This window comes from Gorilla gorilla, chromosome 16, assembly GCF_029281585.2.
Source record: "Gorilla gorilla gorilla isolate KB3781 chromosome 16, NHGRI_mGorGor1-v2.1_pri, whole genome shotgun sequence".
NCBI lineage: Eukaryota > Metazoa > Chordata > Mammalia > Primates > Hominidae > Gorilla > Gorilla gorilla.
In genome coordinates, this window is record NC_073240.2 from 26576112 (window position 1) to 26598008 (window position 21897).

The 21897-nt window shown below is 36.0% G+C and overlaps 1 protein-coding gene across 14 annotated transcripts in view; it reads right to left on the reverse strand.

Annotated features, from left to right (window-relative positions):
- Positions 1–1283: 1283 nt before the first annotated feature.
- UBE3A (ubiquitin protein ligase E3A) overlaps positions 1284–21897 on the reverse strand; it is a 101934-nt gene continuing 81320 nt past the window's right edge. For all 14 annotated transcript variants that reach the window (XM_031002396.3, XM_055363338.2, XM_055363333.2 and 11 more), the window contains 6 exons: positions 20478–20683; positions 19678–19842; positions 18314–18469; positions 18139–18212; positions 3850–3993; positions 1284–3018 (listed from right to left, as the gene is read on the reverse strand). In XM_031002396.3, the coding sequence (XP_030858256.1) occupies positions 2898–3018; positions 3850–3993; positions 18139–18212; positions 18314–18469; positions 19678–19842; positions 20478–20683 (866 nt within the window). In that variant the 3' untranslated portion in view covers positions 1284–2897. The remainder of the gene's footprint in view (positions 3019–3849; positions 3994–18138; positions 18213–18313; positions 18470–19677; positions 19843–20477; positions 20684–21897) is intronic.

A 21897-nucleotide genomic window follows, 5' to 3' on the forward strand; every position in this document is an offset into this window, starting at 1 on the left:
GAAGGTGTGTTTTTGGATTATACAGTGCCTCATGGAAGGGTGGGAGGGGTACAGATGGCCCTTAGACACTGGTGGAAAGTCAGAGAAAAAAAATTACAGTAAGCAGGTAAAGGGGTAAAGGGATCAAGACTACACAGGGACTAGTCTTGGGACGACATTTCTTCCTCTGACAGTTTGTATGGAATTCTTGAGAAAAATTCCTCAAAGGGGCCTGAAATCTCAGAATGGGTCATGTTTTTAATGGGAATAGGGAGTGATGCTGCCCCATTACAACCATCTGTTCTAACAACAGAATGTCTGTACCGAGGAGGGATGAGTAACATCAGCAAGTTCTGTTTGAAGCCTTTTTCAAGTTTCTTTTTGATATGTATCTATCTCCCTATACAAGCAAGCATCCCCAAAAGTAGTTGTCTCAGGAAACCAGGGTTAGGATGACCAGCTCATTTGCTGGAGCTGCCAAGGTCCAGAAAAGTTTGGCTGCAGGCTGTTTTCATGTTTTATGTATGTATGTTTGAAATGTTCTATAATAATAAAAGGTTAAAAAAGTTTACATTTATTTGGAAAACCAGTTACTTTAGTTTATGGTTCCTTTGTTTCCCTCCAGAGCTTCCTGGAGATTGAGGTCTAATTCAAAGAAAACCAAAATATATAATAGAGTACCTGGGCAAAAAAAGCACTTTTATAACATAACATTTGGGGTAGAGGAAGTATCCACTATAGTCAAAATGTCTATGTTTTGCTCTTCCTTATTGTTCAGGGACATTCCATTAAATAGTAATGAAAAGGCAGCAAAAGTAAGAGGAGTGACAACATGCCCGGCATAATTAAGCAAGCTAGAGCAGCTACTCTGTGTAACCGATGATTTTTTTCTCTAAAATTTTAAGGGTAGGTTCATTCTGACTGACTCTGTTAAAAGTCTACTTGATGTGAACTCTATATCTGATAACCTATTTCAATTACCACTTTAAAACTTGTCATATGGATACGTTATTACAATTGTAGAACTTTAATAAATACCATAAAACTTGAGAACTGAAGAGCACACATTTCTTCACGAATTTATTATATAAAACGCCCTCAGAGTATTTAATTTCGCCTCACTTTAATTAATTACACATTAAGAAGCACAGTGGATGAGAAGCCTTTAAGATGACTACAGTTGCACGAAGGTCCCTTTCATCAAGGTAGCGTATGTACCCTAACAGTGTTCTAAAGGCTGGCCCAGAAAAACCCCATGTTACCTTATCACAATATGGAAAGCATTGTCTTCTTTTTCCACTAAATTATGGTGAAAAGTGCCACAGTTTTATTTAGCATTATGGTACATAACAACAGTTCTGTCTCAATTATGAAAAAAATTAAAATAATCCTGAAAGACATCCTTTTTCTCCCCCCAATGATTTGAAAGCTGCATTTTTCCTGCCAATTTCAAACAAACAAATCATCAGGTTGATCTACAGTAATCAGTTAAAACAATAAATCACCAAGGCACAAGCTCAGCACATTAGCTATAGCTTGTAGCAAAAGGATATATCAATGTCTCACCTTAGTTAAAAATACATAATCCTTTTATTTTATAATGCAATAAAAGAAATTAACAACATCACATACACAGAAGACGACTAGGAAAGGGGAAACTACTTACTTCTGGAAATCAGTAATGTAAACCTACTTGTACTTTTCCATAGTACATGAAAGTAACGTTTAACATGTTTTGAATTAATTAATTAAATTTAACCTGTGGGGCTATACAATGTAATTCTTAGGAGTAATAGTTTCATTCATTTCCAGGTCAGCTTACTGTATGATTAAGTAACACAAGGCACAGTAGCCATCTTTTTCATTATGTTGCAACACTGATCACGTGCCTCGATAAAATGGCTGATTCAACAAGATGATGGCAACATGAAGGGGAGACTTTGGATTGTCTATTTAAAATCTAGGTAATAAGTAAGTAATTAATAAAAACTCTATCTTAAGTGCACTTTCACATGCTTTTTGTTTATAATAAACAACAAACTTCCTAACTTTGTTGCAATAGGCTTGACTACCATTTCATTTGGCCAAATGCACTTTCCCCAGTAAACTTAAAACAGCAACAAGAACAACAAGAACAAAAATCCCTGTCCTTTCATATACTAAGAAAGAGGATTGGCTACTGAAACAGTTCATTGCAAGACACATGAAGACGACATACTGTGGCATGAGTTGTTTTTAATTTGTTGTGCTGTTACTAAAGTTCTGAGGGCTGTAGTTCAAACATTCCAATTTCTCCCTTCCATCATCTTTATTGATTCTCAAGATTTTGCACAGAAAACTCTTTGGGGGCTAGAACAGCAGTAATTGCATCACACTGTTTGTTTTCAAGACTTCAAGTTTCAAAAGCAAATCATTAAAAAAAATACAGTTCCTGATTTGAGTTAGATACAGGGACAAAAAAGTAGCACATACTTGAAGGTTACGTGGTCTACAAATGGTGGCAATATTTTCCTTGGGAGAGTAGTTCTGTTGGTATATATATTTTAAATACTCAAAAGGCTCAACCTCAAGCAGTAATAAACACAAGCAAAAGTGATTTAACCCTTAAAATAAATATTCAGAAAAACCTCTCTGTACATACAAGTGAAAGAATATGTAACACTTTCACGCAAAAAAATAATTATAATAATAATAAAGGATTTGTTCATATATGTAGCTGAAATCTGCTGTTCCAGCCCACATGTCCCCAATAAAGAAGGGAGGCACAGACATAGGTGACTACTGTGGTTGACTATCTTACAGCCTTTTTGTACTGGGACACTATCACCACCAAAAATTTATCCCTCGTTATATTTTTAAAATTTTTTAAATTTTTTCTTTTTTTTTCTTCCTTTTTTTTTGTTTTATTTTGTTTTGTTTTACAGCATGCCAAATCCTTTGGCATACGTGATGGCCTTCAACAATCTCTCTTTAAGTTTTTCTTTGCTTGAGTATTCCGGAAGTAAAAGCACATTAAAGCAAGTATGAGATGTAGGTAACCTAAATAGAGAAAAGAGGAAAAAAACAGGAAAACAGTAAGTCATGGGAAATACACTTAGAATTAAATGCTCCTATTTTTAGATTGTATATAGTTGAGACAGTTTGCAATGCAAACTATACATTAATGCAAATCATAAACTTTTTGTGGTGTAACTACCAAGTTGCCTTTATCCTATAAATTACTCAAAGCTAGTGACGATGATAAGATACTGTATCCATTGAGTTTTTACTACATAAAAGATACTATTTTAGGTACTGAATTCTTACAGTTCATTTAACTAAATCTTTCCATAACAAAACCACAGAGAGGACATCAGTAAATGCACTTTAGAAGTTAGGTCACTGAGAAGTCAAGTAACTTCCTCTAAGGTGGAGAAAATACTCAAACCTGTTTTACAAGACTGCAAAGTGTGTGCTCTTAAATGCTTATTAGAAACACTGCTGGCAATATGACTATGAAAATGATTTGATAACGGGATTCTAGCATAATCAAATGATAATCTTCCGAGCCTCAATGTAACCATTCTAAATAGATGATCATGTTATATGGCTTTCAATTAACAAGCTGGGAATCAAAAAAGTAAATGAATCATACTAATTTGAAAAATTCCAAACCAATGTGAGCCCCATAATAATTTTTAACTAGGGCAATTTCTTAAAAGTTTCCTCACACAATGACAGCAAAGTATTTTCTCAATTGTCTAATATGATTTGGGGATTTGTATATAAAATCACGAATGTGCTCAGAGACTATAAAGACAGTTCATATGTGTGTGATGAGGAATGCAAGGTTTTCGGTAGGTATACAGTCACAAGTTAATAATTACCTACCTTTCTGTGTCTGGGCCATTTTTGGCTATAATCATCTTTAATTTTCCTAGTCCTCCCACAGGTGCTCTGTCTGTGCCCGTTGTAAACTGCAAGAAGAGTCTTTTCTGTTCATCTGTAAATGAATGAACGATTTCCCAGAACTCCCTAATGAGAAAAAATACAATACTGGTTTCAGTTTGGCATTCATTATGACTGGTACTAACATAAGCTTATGATTTGCATTAAAACTATATTGAGACAACTTGGAAGTTAATCATCAAGATAGTATCACTTCTGGTGATTTAATAATTTCCAAGCAAATTTATCCTGAACAGCTCTGAATACATAAAAATTTAGATTACAATATAGTAAAATATTAGTACTACAATAGTAAAAAATTGAGAAAACCCAAGTGTGTAGTAACAGGAAGTGACTATTTAAACTATGGTATAATCACATTATGCAGTCACTAATGAGCAAAAGACAAAATCCTATGAATTGAAAAAGACTGAAATGAATATTTGGAAAAATTAACTCCAGGTGCCTTTGGGTATATATTTTATTTATCCTTTCTCCTTTATTCTCCTGGTCTACTCATCCTTTAACTCAACTTTGGGAGGAAAAAGTGATACAGATTAAGGACAAAAGAAAAAAAGACCTCCTGCCCCAACCAACTGGCCCCAAATAAAAACAACTACATACCTAATAGCAGTAATACAAAAGTTCAATTTTTATATGAACTAGAATACTTTTAACAAGTAATATGTGCTGTGTATGGAGGAGGAGAATTATTCTGACATTTCTGCCACCTGCAGTTATTTTAAGAGAATGATTTATCCTGTGGCATTCCTCAAATCTATGTAATAAAAGCTATGTTTTAATGACACTTATGTTAGTTTGAGTTCTAAAAAACGAAATACAAGCTCATAAAGTGCAATCTTGAAGTTTATTTGAATAATTAGGCATCTATAAAACATATATACACTAGTTCATAGCTAAATAAATTTTTTTTTTTTTTGAGACACAGTCTTGCTCTGTCGCTCAGGCTGGAGTGCAGTGGCGCGATCTCGGCTCATTGCAAGCTCCGCCTCCTGGGTTCGCGCCATTCTCCTGCCTCAGCCTCCCAAGTGGCTGGGACTATAGGTGCCTGCCACCATGCCTGGCTAATTTTCTGTACGTTTAGTAGAGGCAGGGTTTCATCATGTTAGCCAGGATGGGTCTCGATCTCCTGACCTCGTGATCCACCCACCTTGGCCTCCCAAAGTGCTGGGATTGCAGGCATGAGCCACCGCGCCTGGCCTATAGCTAAATAATGTTAAGATTAAAAAATTAAAAAAAAAATTAAAAGTATTTTTAGTTGCTTATATAATATAAAATGCATTTTAATAGTTATTTAGAAAGTTCTTTCCAGAGCCAGGTGTGGTGGCTCATGCCTGTAATCCCAGCACTTTGGGAGGCTGAGGCCAGTGGATCACCTGAGGTCAGGGGTTCAAGATCAGCCTGACCAACGTGGTGAAACCCTGTCTCTACTAAAATACAAAAATTAGCCGGGCGTGGTGGCAGATGCCTGTAATCTCAGCTACTTGGGAGGCCAAGGCAGAAGAATCGCTTGAACATGGGAGGCGGAGGCTGCAATGAGCTGAGATCACACCATTGCACTCTAGCCTGGGAAACATTTTGAGCCATCTCAAAAAGAAAAAAAAATTCATCTCAAAAAAAAAAAAAAAATTCCAGAATGTTAGCAGAGAACATCACACATCCCAAACCAGTAATTACAATTTTCTACTTTTTGATATTCTAATATTCCAACGTACTATTTTTATTACCAAAATGCTGGCATTTTTGTTGCTGCAAAACCATTTATCTGAAATAACTTAAATGTTTTATTAGAATTCTTGGCTTTCTCCAATCTCTTGCCACTTCCCTTCCCTGCCCCTTTACAAATCTACCAGTCAGCAAGAGAAAACAAAAAAGAAACACACAACAACAGAAAACTGGACATGAAACTTGCAGGAGCATCTCTCAGGTAAGCAGGAGAAGAATCAGACCCCAGTTCATGATACTCCTTTTGGGGAGGCTGACAAGAGAAAACAAGTCTGCTGTAGCACAGAACCCTCCAACATAGCAGAAAAGCTGCCCTGCAGTGGGTGGTAATAAAGCCTCCTCACACTGCAGGAGGGCTCTGAAGCTTAACTGAACCAGCTACACCTAAGGAGGTAGACCAAAGAGCACCACCGAAGAACAGAGACAGACCCTGCAAGAAGTGGCAGATCAGCAGCGGTCACAATGACCAGTCTGGCTATATTATTACGGAGCTGTTTCTTTGGACTTTTAAACGAAACCTTTAAAAATTTTATACAATGAAAACAGGGAACAAAATGTGTCTCTTCCTATAAGTGTTATGTGTGTTACATTAACATTTTGAATTAAACAAGAATGCATATATTTAGAAAGCTGAAGAAAACACGAAGAAGCTTCCAGGTTTCCACATAAAAGTGGTGGCTGTATCGATCACATCCTACTCACATCTCTAAAAATCTACCCGGATCAAAAAGGGGAGAAATTAAAAAAAAAAACCTATGACTTAGGTCTAGAGTAAAACTAGGAGACAGAACAATAAACTCCAAATACCAAAGAAGTGGGGAAATGAGCAGGGTCCAGTAGGAGCTACATCGAAGAGTGGCTTGTGCAGAATCATACTGATTAGGGATCACCCAAGGCCAGACCCCACCCCCTCCACCACCTGCCCCTCAACAGAGCACTAGTGAGGGTAGGTTAGAGCACTGGCAACAGGGTGGTTAAAGGAAGGACTGCAGAAAAGTACTTGGGTCCAGCAATGGCAGGCTCAGGAAGGCACCATGCACGAAAGGAAGGGGGGTACCTTCAAAAGCAGAAGTGTCCCTTAAGCGGCTGTAAAGGGGTGGAAGCAGCTAATGAAAAAGAGTCTTCATTAAGCTACATGGAACTGAAAAATCGGAAAGTGGTGATTCTGCCCTTACTAAAGCAACAGAAGAGGGATCCCTTCAACCAAGACCCCTAAAGCCACACAAATTCCTCCCTGCTCCACCATGAGGTCTAGTAATAACAGGTCCAGAAAAAAGTAACATCTATTATAGAAACATAAGAAAAACAGAATTCGGAAGTCCAAATAAAGTTATTATGGGAAGAGTCTGGCGAATGAGAAGCAAAACTTTCTGGTAGACAAAAGTAGACCAGAAAAATTCAGTCATAAACAACAGGAAACTAGTAACACCACATTCCAACACAAAAGGAGAACGCAGCAGCAGACAAGACAGACCACCAGTGATGAGAAATACAAATTCAGAAAGAAATGAGCACATCTTAAATAAAAATAAGAATACTAAAAAATACTGAAGAAATATGCAAGGTAACTTTGGAAATAAAGGCTAATTTTATTATAAGGTGACCAAAGAAGCAGCAGTATGACTAAAATTTCTACTGAGGACAGACTCTAGAAAATTAAAAAACAAAGAAAATGAATAAAATAAACATAACTAAAAAAATGCATATCAAAGCATAATAACAAAAAAGATTAATGGCTAACTACATAAACATAAAAGCTTTCATTTGGCAAAAAATCCTATAAGCAAGGTTAAAAGACAAATGACAAACTGGGAAAAAATATTTGCAAATTTACCAGTATTAAAGGACTAATCTCCTTAACATATAAAGTTTCTAAAAATGAAGAAAACGACCAGCTGAGCAGCAAATTGAGCAAAAGACTATATAAAACTATAAACAGCTCTTAAGTACAAGAAAAAATGTCCATCATCATTCATAATTGAGGTAAGCTCAAAAATTGTAACTATAGTAAAATACCATTTCTCAATTGGCAAATAAGTAAACATCCACATTTAACAACACATTCTGTTTGGAAAGTTTTAAGAAAAGAGATACTGTTGTAAACTGCTGGTGGGAATGCAAAATGTTATTTTTCTGTGAAGGAAGATTTGGCAGTATCTAGCAAAATTACACATGCATCTACCATTTGATGCAACAATCCCACTTCTAACAATTTATCTTAATGATACCTTACATATGTATGGAATAATGCATGAACATTAAGAGGATTCACTGTGACATTAGTACTAACAGCAAAAGGTTAAAAATAACCTCGATGCCCATAAATATTGATAAGCTATGCTGCATCCACACAAAGTAGCAGTATTCAGTCATACAAAACAAAATGGAAAACACCTCTGCAATAATGTGGGATGATTCTCAGGATACACTAGGAAGATTATTTTCCTAGTTCTGTCCTCTGATAAGGCCTACAAGCAGTAACGTTCAAAAGCAAAGGCCATACTTTGCATCTAAAATCTGACTTCTAAATGCCATTCTCCAACAATTTATTGGAAAAATAACTTATTCCAGGCCTGAGAATGAATGTTCGAGATTAGTTAGAAATCTCAAAATCTAATAGGGTCATTTTAAAAGCACACGAAAGCTAAGCAATTTGAATATCATTTAGAGTAATAACTGTGAAACGTATTAAATACAAAAACATTCATTAGTTCATAATATTCAAAAAGGCAGCAAAAACCAACCAAAAAACAAAATTAAATTGTCACTATTAAAATTATTACATTAACTCCTTAAAACCTTAAACCTATTTTATCATGCCTTTCTGTAGAACTGTTTTTCAAGGTAATCAAATGGCACCCAATGATGAGAAAAAAGGATGCCAGGTATATATGTAGGACAAGCAGATGGAAATTTTTTTCCCCCAAACAGCCATTTTGCAATCCCCAATGAGATAACAGATTAAGGTAATGATACTGATAAATACGAAAATCAGGTGAAGGGCAGGTAGCAGGTTCTGGAAAGATGATGATGGCAACGATATAGTTATTATTATTATTATTATTATTTTTTATTCCCTCCCAACCTCCCCTACAAAAAGAGCAAACTGAATGAGAAAACCAAAGACCCAGAGACATTATCTACAACAAAACCATGAACCATTGCATATAATTGGACAGAAACAAAGCTCTGACAACTACAAGACTGGTTAGTAAGGAAGCAGATGCAAGGTAACTGACTGGGTTTCTGACAGCCCTGAGAACACTGCCAACCCACTGGAAAGCACAGGCCAATCTGAAAACAGGGCTTAAAGTTTTAAAAAGTTCTACAGGATCTAATTTGCAGATGATTACAAAGGGATCATGATGTAGGAAGCTCTGGGCCCTTAAAACTCCCGAATACCAAATCCCCCCCCCCCCCCCAAGAAACAAACCTTGTACCAAGGAAAAACTTCTGGGAATAACTTCCAAATGGACCAGATCAGTAATAAAAACCAAAAAAAGTTCAAATATATGTGTGGGGTAGAGGAGTAAAGAAGGCAGTTTCAGAAAGCACAAGGGCATATTTTTGACCATTTTACAAAAACACAGACTTCTCCCCGTCCCTAAAAAGCGAAAAAAGTTATCCTGGCCCATCTCTCCCTCGTCCAAGTATGAGAAACTCATTTCACTCACACACACACACACACATAAATAAATAACCAACAGAACAGAGTGAAACAGTGTAATTATTAGAGAAAAAGTATGTGCATATACATGAGAATGGTGTCCCTACACAAAATCAAAGTACATGAAACAATATGCAAATAAAACATGAAAACTGTAAACAAATTTCAAACTGAGCTAAAAAGAATTTAAAAAATAACAAATCATTAGAAATGGGAAATTTCTGAATGAGGGTAACTGAAGAAAAGGAAGACATGACACAACTAAGGAGTAATTAGAAATGCAAGGAAAAAAATCACATCAAATACAAAGAAACTAAAACTAAACTAGAAGAAACATAAAGGTGAATAAAACAGAACAATAATACCAGAACCTGAAGGCAGAAGAAAAATCTTAAAATCAAAAAGAAACAAACCCATGCTTGAGACTCTCCTTGCTGGTCCAGAGCCACAGTGCTGCTGTGTACTGGCAGGAGGAATTCTGCTATAATTGGTCCTGGCAGTGTTCACCTTTCCTGCAAGTGTTCCACAGCCCAGGGACACAATGTGGTCAGGAGCACTGCCAGGAACACCAGCAAGGGGGAACCTGCCACAACAGGCACAAGGCTCAGGAAGCACTCTCCAGCCCACGAAAATCTAGTGGGGGTCCTCTTCCCTCACCCAAACACACTCTGCGCAGCTCAGCCTGGAGAAGGCCCCTCAAGCAGCACTACTAGGAACCAGTGTGAGCCCCAGTGGACTGAGATAAAAGCAACAAACCAAAACAGCACCATAAAGCCTCGAAAAATGGTCACTGGAACCACAGCCCACAAATATATGCTAGTACCTACATGCTATACCTTAACAGGTTACTACTGAGTTAAAATTTTTAAAAAGTACAGAGTCTCCTGATATAATAACTACAATGTCCGAGACACAATCCAAAAATTATCTGTCATACCAAGAACCAGGAAAATTACATGAAGGAAAGAAAACGCCAACACTGGGATGAGTAAGATGCTGAAATTATCTGACAAGGATCTTAATGCTGCCATCAGAGAAATGATTTGACAAGCAATTACAAGTTCTACTGTTTCAAAAACGAAACAATAGAAAATCTCAGCAAAGAAACAGAAGTAACAAGGAAAAAAAAGCAAATGGAAATTACAGACCTAAAAAATACAATAGGAGAAAAATAATCATTAGATGGGCTCAACAGTAGAGTGAAGATGACAAAGGACAGAAATCTGAACAAAAGAGAGAAAATAGACTGAAAAATGAACCATGCCTCAGGTCCATGTGGAACAGTAACAAATGACTCAACGTTTGTATCATTAGAGGCCTAGAATGGAGAAAAGAGTGACGCTGAAAGAACACCTGAAGAAATAATGGTTGAAAATTTTCCATGTTTGGCAAAAGACACAAACTTACAGCTTCAAGAAGCTGAGCGAACCCCAAATAGCACAAATAAAACTATTCTTTGGGAATAAAGGGAAAATAAAGTCATCTTCAGAAAGAGAAAAACAAAAAGAATTTCTCACTAGCAGAACTGCCTTTGAAGACTGGCTAATGGAAGTAATAAAAGATGGAATCTTGGAAAAAATAATGGAAATAGCAGAAACATGGGTACATACAACAGAGCATCACTCCCTTGATAAGTTCTATAAGTCATATTGGGTAACTGATACAAAAACTGTAATAGCATTAATCCTCAAAACAATACTATTTAAAAGTGGGGAAAGAGACCCAACTGAAATTAAGGTTTCCATATCTCATTCCATGTATTGGTATTGATGGCAGTGAATGGTGGTAAGTCACATTATCTATAATGTGATACCCACAATGACCGTGAAAACAACTATAAAAAACACATAGAAGGCCAGGCATGGTGGCTCATGCCTGTAATTCCAGCACTTTGGGAGGCTGAGGTGGACAGATCACAAGGTCAAGAGTTCGAGACCAGCCTGGCCAATATGGTGAAACCTCATCTCTAATAAAAATACAAAAATTAGCCAGGTGTGGTGGCATGTGCCTGTAGTCCCAGCTACCCAGGAGGCTGAGGCAGGAGGACTGCTTGAACCTGGGAGGCTGATGATGCAGTGAGCTGAGATTGTGCCACTGCACTCCAGCCTGGGCAACAGAGCGAGACTGCGTCTCGAAACAAAAACAAACAAAACAAAACAAAACCAAACCCAAACACCAAATAAAGCAAGGGTCTTAAAAATCTTAAAAAATGTTCAAGTAATCATGGAAGGCAATAAATAAATAACCATAAACAGAAGACAGAAACAGAAAACAAATAATAAAATGGCAGACCTCTCCCTAACATATCAATAATTACCTTAAATATAAATGGTCTAAATAAAAAAATTAAAAGGCAGAGACTAACAGTTTTTATTAAAATGACAACTATATGCTGTTTACAAGAGATTCGTTTCAAATTCAGCAACACAGGATGAAAGTAAAATGATAGTAAAAGACAGATCATGCAAACATTAATTTAAAAAAACAGAAATGGTTACACTCAGATTCAGAGCAAAGAAAATCGCAAAACAGAAAAAACTTATATAATGATAAAGGACCAATCACCAAGACATAGTAATTCTAAGTGGGTATGAACCAAATGATAGAGCCTCAAAATAAATGAAACAAAACCTGATAAAACAGATAAATCTCAGAAGCAGACCTATATAAATATTCTCAAGTGATTTTTAACGTATGTGAAAAAAACAATTCAATGAAGGAAGAACATACCTAGAAAATACATAAGGAACCCTTAAAACTCAACAGTAAAAAACCAAATGGACTCTTGGTTTTTAATCCCAGAGAAATACAAACTTTTTGTTTACAACTAACATCACAGTTAATGGTAAATATTATAGTCTCTCTCAATAAAATGAGGAATAAAGTTAAGAATACCTTCTACCAAAGGTTCTAGCCAGTGCAATAGAGGAACAGTAATAAATCACATAAACATTGGAAAGAAAGAAACCTGTCTTGATTTGTAGATGACATAGCTGTTTACTAGAAAACCCTATGAAATCTACTAAATAACTACTAGAATAAGTCAATTTAGAAAGGTTATAGGATACAAGATCAATATATAAAAATCGATTTTATTTCAAGATAGTAATAAACAAGTGAAAAGCAGTATTTAAAAAATACCATTAATAGCATTAGAAACATATTTTAAATTTATTCCTAACCAAAGAGTACATGACTTCAACATTAAAAACTATAAAACAGTGCTGAGATAAACTAACAAACATCTAAATAAATGGAGAGATGTACGGTGTTCAAGGATTGGAAGAATATATTGTTAAAATGTGAATTCTCTCCAAATTGACCTACCCCAGTCAAAGCAACCCAAATCAAAATCTCTGCAGGCTTTGCCCTTTTGTTTGTAAAAATTAACTGATTCTAATATTTATATGCAAATAAAAGAGTCAAAGCAACCTAATGAAAAAGTTGTGGGACTCACAGCATCTGATTTGAAGCTGCAGTAACCATAACAGTGTCATTTTGGCAAAAGGACAAAACAAATTAATAGAACAGAATGGAGAATCCAGAAACACGGCTCACACACAGATTGATTTTCAACAAAGGTGCAAAGGCAATTCAATGGGGAAAGAAAAGTCTCTAACAAATGGTACTGGAACAAATAAATAAAACTATTTAGAAAATGAATGACATCCACTGTCTAACAGCATCACAAAATTTTATTGGTGGTGGATCACAGATTTACACATAAAAGTTAAACCTATATTATACAATTAGAAGAAAACATTAGAAGATATTTGTGGCTTTGGGCTAGGCAAAGATATAAAAGGACATAAAAAACCATAAAAGAAAAAATAAATTAGACCTCAAAAAATGAATAATTTCTGCTCACCAGAAGACACTTAAGAAAATGAAAACTTGGAGAAAATAATCATAAACTACTTATCAGAAATGGGCCTTTTATATAGAATATACAGTATTCCCCACTTACCCATGGGGAATACGTTCCAAGACCTCCAGTGATGTCTGAAATTGCAAATAGTACTGAACCCTGTATATACTATGCATGATTTATTTTTCCTTCTTCACAATTTCATAGATACAATACTCATTTTTACCATAGATTTTAGCAACCTCAACATACGATTTTTAAATTCTTTCCTTAAAGGAAGCACTTTCCAGCTTCTCTTTGGCATTTATATTCGAATTTCCAACATCACTGCTCTTGTGCTTTAGGGCCATTATTAAGTAAAATAAGGGTTACTTGAACACAAGCATGTGATACTGCAACAGTCGATCTGATAACCAATAGACTAAAAGTGGTGGGTAGTCTAGACAACAAGGATATACTGGAAAAAGGGATAATTCATGCCCTGGGTGGAAAGGTGGGAGATTTCACCATGTTACTCAGGATAGCATGTAATTTAAAACTTAAGAGTTGTTGGCTGGGTGCAGTGGCTCACGCCTGTAATCCCAGCACTTTGGAAGGCTGAGGTGGAAGAATTGCTAGAGTCCAGGGGTTTGAAACCAGCCTGGGCAACACAGACCCTGTTTCTACAAAAAATAACCAACTAAAAATTAGCTGCACACCTGTAGTACCAGCTACTCAGAGGGCTGACGTAAGAAGATTGCATGAGCCCAGATACTCAGAGGGCTGAGGTAAGAAGATTGCATGAGCCCAGATACTCAGAGGGCTGAGGTAAGAAGATTGCATGAGCCCAGGAGTTTCAGTTTATAACAATCTGTAGTCATGTTACTGCACTCCAGCCTGGATGATAGGACTTTGTCTCTTTAAAAAAAAAAAAAAACCAACGAACCAACCAACCAACTCTCCCTGCCCTGCACCCGCCAACACACACATACATCAAAAACCCTGAATTATGCATGGAATTTTCTACTTAATAAATATTTTTGGACCACTGCTGACCAAAGATAACTGAAACCAAAAAAAAGCAAAACTAAGGATAAGGCATACTGCTATATTTTAAGAAAATATCTATAGTCAATAGAAATACAAAAATCCAATATTAAAAATGAGGAAAAGACACTTTTAGTTAAATATGCACCTACTATATGCTTTGGAAACTCCACTCCTACATGTTTGCCCAGGAGAAATAAAACATTTCCACAATAAGACTATACAGCTTTATTCACAATAGTTCCAAACTGGAAACAATCCAACTGTCCACCAACAGGTAAAAAAAAACACACTTTGCATATTCATATAATGCAACACTACTCTATAATTTTTTAAAAGGCACTATAAATCAATGCAATAACATGGATGAATCTAAAGAGTCTTCATGCAGTACAAGTACATAAGATTCCATTCATAAGAAATTCTAGAGCAGACAAAATTAAGCTACAGTGACAGTAATTAGGACAGTTATTGTCTGTTCTAATGGGGGATGGAGATGGAGATTCACTGGAAGGGAAAACATGGGAACTCTGTGCTAATGGACATAGTCTACACCTTGACTGAAATATGGTTACATAAATGTAATTTTTAAAAACTAACCCAATTAAGCCCTGGGTATTTCACTGTATTCAAATTTTACCCCACATAACATCGACACCACCATTATTACCACCACATTGATAACATTCAGAGAGCAGTTAGGGAATCACATTATTTGGAAAATTAGTAAGTAATGGGAAAGAATTAAGCATTATCGTATATGATAAGTACATATTTATATACATGTATACAGATCCTATATGTGGATCTGTAATTTAGGGTAGTCATAGAGTTGATGAGAGAGAGTTTTTCTTAAGAAGTATTACAGGTAATAAAGGAAGGAGGAATAAAGAATTCGAGTATCACAATTTTGCAACCCTCAATGAATTAGCAGATCTAGGCAATCAGAATCCATGATAAAAATTACTAGAAAAGACAGAAAGCGAGTGAGACTTTAAGTTATTCCTACAAACCAACATCTATGAAGTATTTGGGAAGGAAATAAACTCTGAATCTGTTTTTCGTTTTTTTGAGATGAAATCTCACTCTGTTGCCCAGGCTGGAGTGCAGTGGCACGATCTAGGCTCACTGCAACCTCCGCCTCCCAGGTTCAAGCGATTCTCCTGCCTCAGCCTCCCGAGGAGCTGGGATTACAGCTGCCTGCCACCAAACCCAGCTAATTTTTGTATTTTTAGTAGAGACGGGGTTTCACCATGTTGGCCAGGCTGGTCTCAAACTCCTAGCTTCAGGTGATCTGCCCGCCTCGGGCGTTTTTGCATGTATTTTTCAGGTGCTGAAAAAGCTCTCCCTGATTTCATTTCTTGTTGACTGCTTAGAGACATCTTTCCAAATGTCCTTCCTTGTCACTTTTTCAAAGTTAGGGGCAGGGATTGCACGTTTTTTTGATTGGTAATTTTTGTTTCAAAGGTTTGATTCAGATTCAGAGTTGATTTTGCTAGGTATGGTGGCTCACGCCTGTAATCCCAGCACTTTGGGAGGCCGAGGCGGGCGGATCACCAGAGGTCAGGAGTTTGAGACCAGCCTGGCCAACATGGCAAAACTAAAAATACAAACATTAGCCAGGTGTAGTGGTGTGCACCTGTAACCCCAGCTACTCAGGAGGCTGAGACAGGAGAATCACTTGAACCCAGGAAGCGGAGGTTGCAGTGAACTGAGACTGTGCCACTGCACTCCAGCCTCAGTGACAGAGCAAGACTCTGTTTAAACAACAACAAAAAAAATTAACAGAATCTTATTTCTAGTGGTTTACATATTAATGATGCTGGCAACTTTTAGTTGAAATATATTAAACAGCCTCGCAGTTTTTATTTTTATGAATTCTGCATACAATAAATAAATACCAACCAAAATATCTATACAGGCATACCCCAGAGATACTGCCGGTTCAGTTTCAGACCATGGCAAATAAAGTGATTACGGCAGTAAAGTGAGTCACACAAATTTTTTTGTTTCCCAGTGCTTATAAAAGTTATGTTTACACTATACTGTAGTCAAGTGTGTAACAGCACTGTCTAAAAATAAGTACATTATCTTAATTTAAAATCATTGCTAAAAATGCTAATGAAGTGAGCACATTTTGTTGGAAAAATGGTGCTGGTAGACCTGCTTGATGCAGGGTTGCCACCAAAAAAACTCAGTATCTGAAAAGTGCAATAAAGTGAGATATGCCTGTAATGTCTTTTTTCTCTTCTGTTATTACAAGCACTATTTTAAGTCTTCAACTACCAAATACTTGTAGACTATTTAATGAATTAATATTTTCATCATATTTATATTGAGAAAATTAAGAAGCTGAATTTAGTTAGAAAAGGTTTAGAATATCATCAACTCTTGAGGATGAGTTGGAAGCTACTTTATCTGTCATTTTTCACATAACACTAGCTTGCCCTTCAAATCATACATTTAAAAATGATCTTAAGATACATACCAAGTAGGGATTATGTTGTTATAAAAAGCTAGAAATAAAATTAAGACTTTAATTTCAAAGATAATTTCTCTATAAAGAATAGCACAAGATATGTTCAACTATTCTCAGAGATGCATCAAGATATGACTTTTTTTCCTACTAGAAATTATATCTATGATCAATCATATTACAGAGATATTGCTGTTATACTCCTTGTGACTGATGAGGGGGGTTTTTCCTATCACCATGTTATCCCAACCCTTTAATGAATCACCTTTGAAACTCTGAACAGGTAGCAGCACAGAGGTTGCTAAGAGTAAATACATTCACCACTGCTGCCAGAAATGACCAACGGTGCACCAAAAAGAAGAAATACTGGTGAATTCCCACACACCACGACGAACAACCTTATAAAATAACAGAATAAATGAATATAAAGTAACATACAGCCATCCCTTGGTATACGTGACAGGGATTGGTTCCAGGACCGCGTGTGTATACCAAAATCCATGCACGCTCAAGTTCTGCAGTTGGCCCTGTGAAACTGGCGTGTATGAAAGTCAGCCCTCTGTATATGCAGGTTCTGAGTCCCACCAATACTGAATCTGCTCTTAGTTGAGAAAAAAAATCTGCATGTCAGAGGGCCCATGAAGTTCACAGCTGTGTCGTTCAAGGGTCAACTGTAATATAAAAATAACATTTATTGCTAGATAGAGTTGATATTCATTCTAGTGTTTATATACTTGAGTCTTAGAGCAATAGCCTTTGGAGACAACTTCCAGGAAGGTACCTGTTTGCATGCCTTCTCACTGCAATCCATCAGTAGCTGCCACTTGAACCAGTCTTAGCAGGGGATGGGGAAGCCTATGTCTTTCAGAATTGGATAGCGTAGTACACAGAAGTAGACAGTACAGTAGTAAGGGCATTTGCTTAAAAGCAGATAGAACTGGGAACCTCTACATCTTTCTGTGAGAATTCAGGGCTTAGTTTTTTAAGGTGTAAAATGGAAATACTAGTATGTATCTGGACATATTATCTTAAGAATTAAATAGAAGGCTGTACCATTTCACTCAAAAAGTGCTTGATCCTGGGAAGCCATGTAACAGTTCACAAATGCAGAGTTCATATGAAAGGAAAAATTGCAGATGTGGTAGCCTTATTTTAATTATCTTCTAACCAGCAGTAAGCATACTCTAACCAGTGAGGAATACTAGATAATCCATACCCCAAATGCAGGAGAATACATGAGACTTATATATAACAACACTTCATTCATGAAATAAATCACAAGATGAGCTCTGAAAAATGGTGATTATATTACAAATACAAATCTAAGTATATAGATGACAATTTGTGAGTTTGCTTATTTGGGAATTAGTACCTAGAGATAAAGGTCTGAAGCAAAATCACACACCCTTTGGTGAATCAAATCTTCCTTTGAAGAACTAAGTACCTCACCTAATCAGAACAGAGTCCCTGGTATAGCCACCGTCATATTCTGTAGTTTCTTCTAGTGCTTGGAAATCTAGATTCTGCAAATTCAAGAAAATATGTCTTAGTTATCTGCTATACTGCTGTATCATTACAAACAATAAATCGATACATGACTTTTTGCAGACACTTGCTTTCTTACCCGGCTTCCACATATAAGCAATTCAATTTCTTCTGGTCTGAATAAGTACTTTAAGGGAGATTCATTGGTCACCATATGAAAACCTCTCCGAAAAGCCTTGAACTGTTTTTCTACTGATTTATTGAGAATGTAGTCAGAATAAAGATTGACAAATTCCTGTAGAAAACATTAATCACAAGAACTTCTTATAATATGCTATGCAAACAAAACACAAGTTATTGGGCTGCATAGCTTTTTAATTTTTCCAAGAAAAAAACATTCAAGAATATTCTTAAAAATTCAGTTTTACACCTACTTCTTAACAATTTCACAATTCTCTGTTATAGCCAATATTAAGCTATGAAAAGGCCATATACATAAAACTGTCAAGAATATTCTTAAAAATTCAATTTTACACCTACAAAGAAAACTACTTCTTACAATTTCACAATTCTCTGTTACAGCCAATATTAAGCTATGAAAAGGCCATATACACAAAACTGTCATACATATAAATGTCAATTTCGATAATGTATTAAACAGAACTGAATATAAATGCTGGAGACGCAGAAAATTCTTTAGGTTCTCTCAACTAGGTATGCAAACAGACACATTTAAACCATGTATCCATCTATTTATAAATGCCAACCGTTTTAAGAGAGTACAATGTATTTGATTTAAGCAAACCAGGAAGTCCCATGTTTTCTACCATAGAATATCTGGTAAGCTGCCTACTGCATCCAGTTCAGCAAAAATGTACAAGTACTGACTGACACATAAACTACTGTATCAAATCATAAAAGGAAAATGTGCTTTGTACCCTTAGTGTGTATAATATTTAATCAAAAAATTATATCAATATAAACATGTTTCTTAAAGGTATACTATATATTTGTCATAATTTTTTCCTTGTTATGTTCTGGGTTATTCCCATTCCCGATGAACACATTTTAGTCAATAGAAACCCAAATCTGATGTAAAGAATACTTTTCAGAAATGTATTTTTATCACAAACAGGATGTACATGTGTAAATTAAATGTAATTTTTATTTGTTCTGTGATAAAGACCTTAATCATGAGGTTCCTGCTTACAGCTTAATACAGGAAACACCCTGCTTCTTGCTTTATACTACAACCACACTTAGCTATTAACTATCTCCTGCTTCATGTCCTCTTTCTCTAAAAGGTGCTTTAGTGCCCAACTGTGTGCTTTCATACCAACTTATATCCAAGATTTAGAAAAGTGGATTCTAGCATTTACATAAACTTAGTTACTTGTTTTTTTTTTGTACAGACTATATTAGATACTTCTTTAAAAATTATAAGCATACATGCTTTGAAATTGTTAACGAAGAGACAAAATGTGACATAAAAACATTTATTACCTTCCTGTTTTCATTTGTAATTGGAATTTTATCACCATTTTCCTTTAGATCATACATCATTGGGTTACCAAAAAGATCTGTCTGTGATATCTGGAAAGTGATCATCATGTCATCTTCCACATTCCCTTCATACTCCAATAAATCTTTTAAACTCTGATATAGAACCTAGCAACCAGAAATGGTAAATTGAGGCCACCATAGAACTACAAAATACAACAAATAATTTATATCACTCTTCTTAGAAGACAACAAAAATCTTATCAATAAAAATTGTAAAAAGTGTAGACAGTATCCCTCCAGTCCCCCAAATAGTTTCCAACCTATAAAAGAAAGACTGTCAGTCACTGTGATGTCCCATTCTCTGCTGAGAAACCCCATACCACCAATTTAGCAATAGATTTCACACTGTGCTCTATGAGAAATTCTGTGGTGTCTCAAGGTGGGGGTGGGGGTGGTAGGAGCAGGCACACTTGTTGTTAACTACCAAGACCCTTAGCCAGGGCTGCTCTGATTTTTACCTATCTCTTAAGATTTCACTAAAATACAAACAAAATGTTTAGAAACACTTCTCTATGGAATCAATCTTACAAAAGCTTCATGCTGATAGCAATATATAAAAATGTCCCCCTTTGAGTTTTTAAGTGTTTCTGGTACTTCGGTCAGATTAAAACATTTTTATCTTATTGATAAGAGTATCAACAAAGATTCTAAACAAAAACTTTAAAATTTTGATATAAATTAAATTTTTGCATTTAAATAAAATCTAAGAGACTGAATTAAAAAAATGACAAAGAACTTACTGGGTGAGAGTCTCCCAAGTCACGAAAAGTTCCTTTTTTCCCCATTAGCTTCCTGTAGACAACCATGGGAAAATGTACATCCAGTATACAGTTATTGTAAATAGCCAGACCCAGTACTATGCCAATCAGAGTAAACTGACCCTCAGTTTCAAAAGAAGATGGATTAAACCAAAACAATTTTGTAGATTCATCGTATGTGAACATACCTATAAGAAATGATTTTTAAAAATACATTACTTTTGTATTTTATTAAGGACTGATGAATAATACAAATATAAACTTAAAATAATTATGCATATAAAACATTTAAAATATATGTAATTAGGCATGCAACATTGATTTCTATTATATTAGCACTTGAGAAAACAATGTCCACATATATCTGCTATAAATTGGGGTGAATGGTGATATGTAATTTTATGAAGCCAAAGGAATAAAGTAGTAAGTAATTTGGTGGCATCGGGTAGAAAAACACGTTAATTAAATTCAAGCTTTCTAATTTTCTACTAACACATAAGAAAAGTTATATTCATACTTTATCCACCCATAGCTGAAAAATAAACATAAAAAAACAAAAAAAGGCTACATTTCGGAAGTGTTTCATTTATAAAAATATAATTACTTATATCTGTACCACACGTACTATTTTTGAAAACAATTTTTCATTTTTTTCCTTGAGATGGAGTCTCGCTCTGTTACCCAGGGTGGACTGGAGTGGCACGATCTCAGCTCACTGCAACCTCCACCTCCTAGGTTCAAACAATTCTCCTGCCTCAGCCTCCTGAGTAGCTAGGACTACAGGTGTGCACCACCACGCCAGCTAATTTTTGTATTTTTAGTAGAGAAGGGGTTTCACCATGTTTGCCAGGATGGTCTCAATCTCTTGACCTCGTGATCTGCCAGCCTCAGCCTCCCAAAGTGCTGGGATTACAGGCGTGAACCACCACGCCTGGCCTAAAAAACAATTTTTAATCACAGTAAGGAAAGGTTTGTTTTTTCAAAATTAGACAATGGTGCCATGAAATTTTTCTAGCATTTTCCTAATAAAATCAGATGATCTGAAATACATAAACCTGGATAAATCTGATGAACTTAGATAAACAAAGCTATTCAATACACGTTAATTATGGGCCAATACGTAAAAGAAAAGTAGTTTCGTAGTCTTTCAATTTCACATGGTCTTCACTATGCAAGCCCCAATCATGGAGGCTTTTTTTTTTTTTTTTTTTTTTTTGAGACGGTCTCGCTCTGTCGCCCAAGCTGGAGTGCAGCAGCACTCGGCTTACTGCAAGCTCCGCCTCCCGGGTTCATGCCATTCTTTGGCCTCAGCCTCCGGAGTAGTTGGGACTACAGGTGCCTGCGTGGAGGCCTTTTTTATATCACTCATTGGAAAATTGGGGCCCGGCGTGGTAGTTCACAC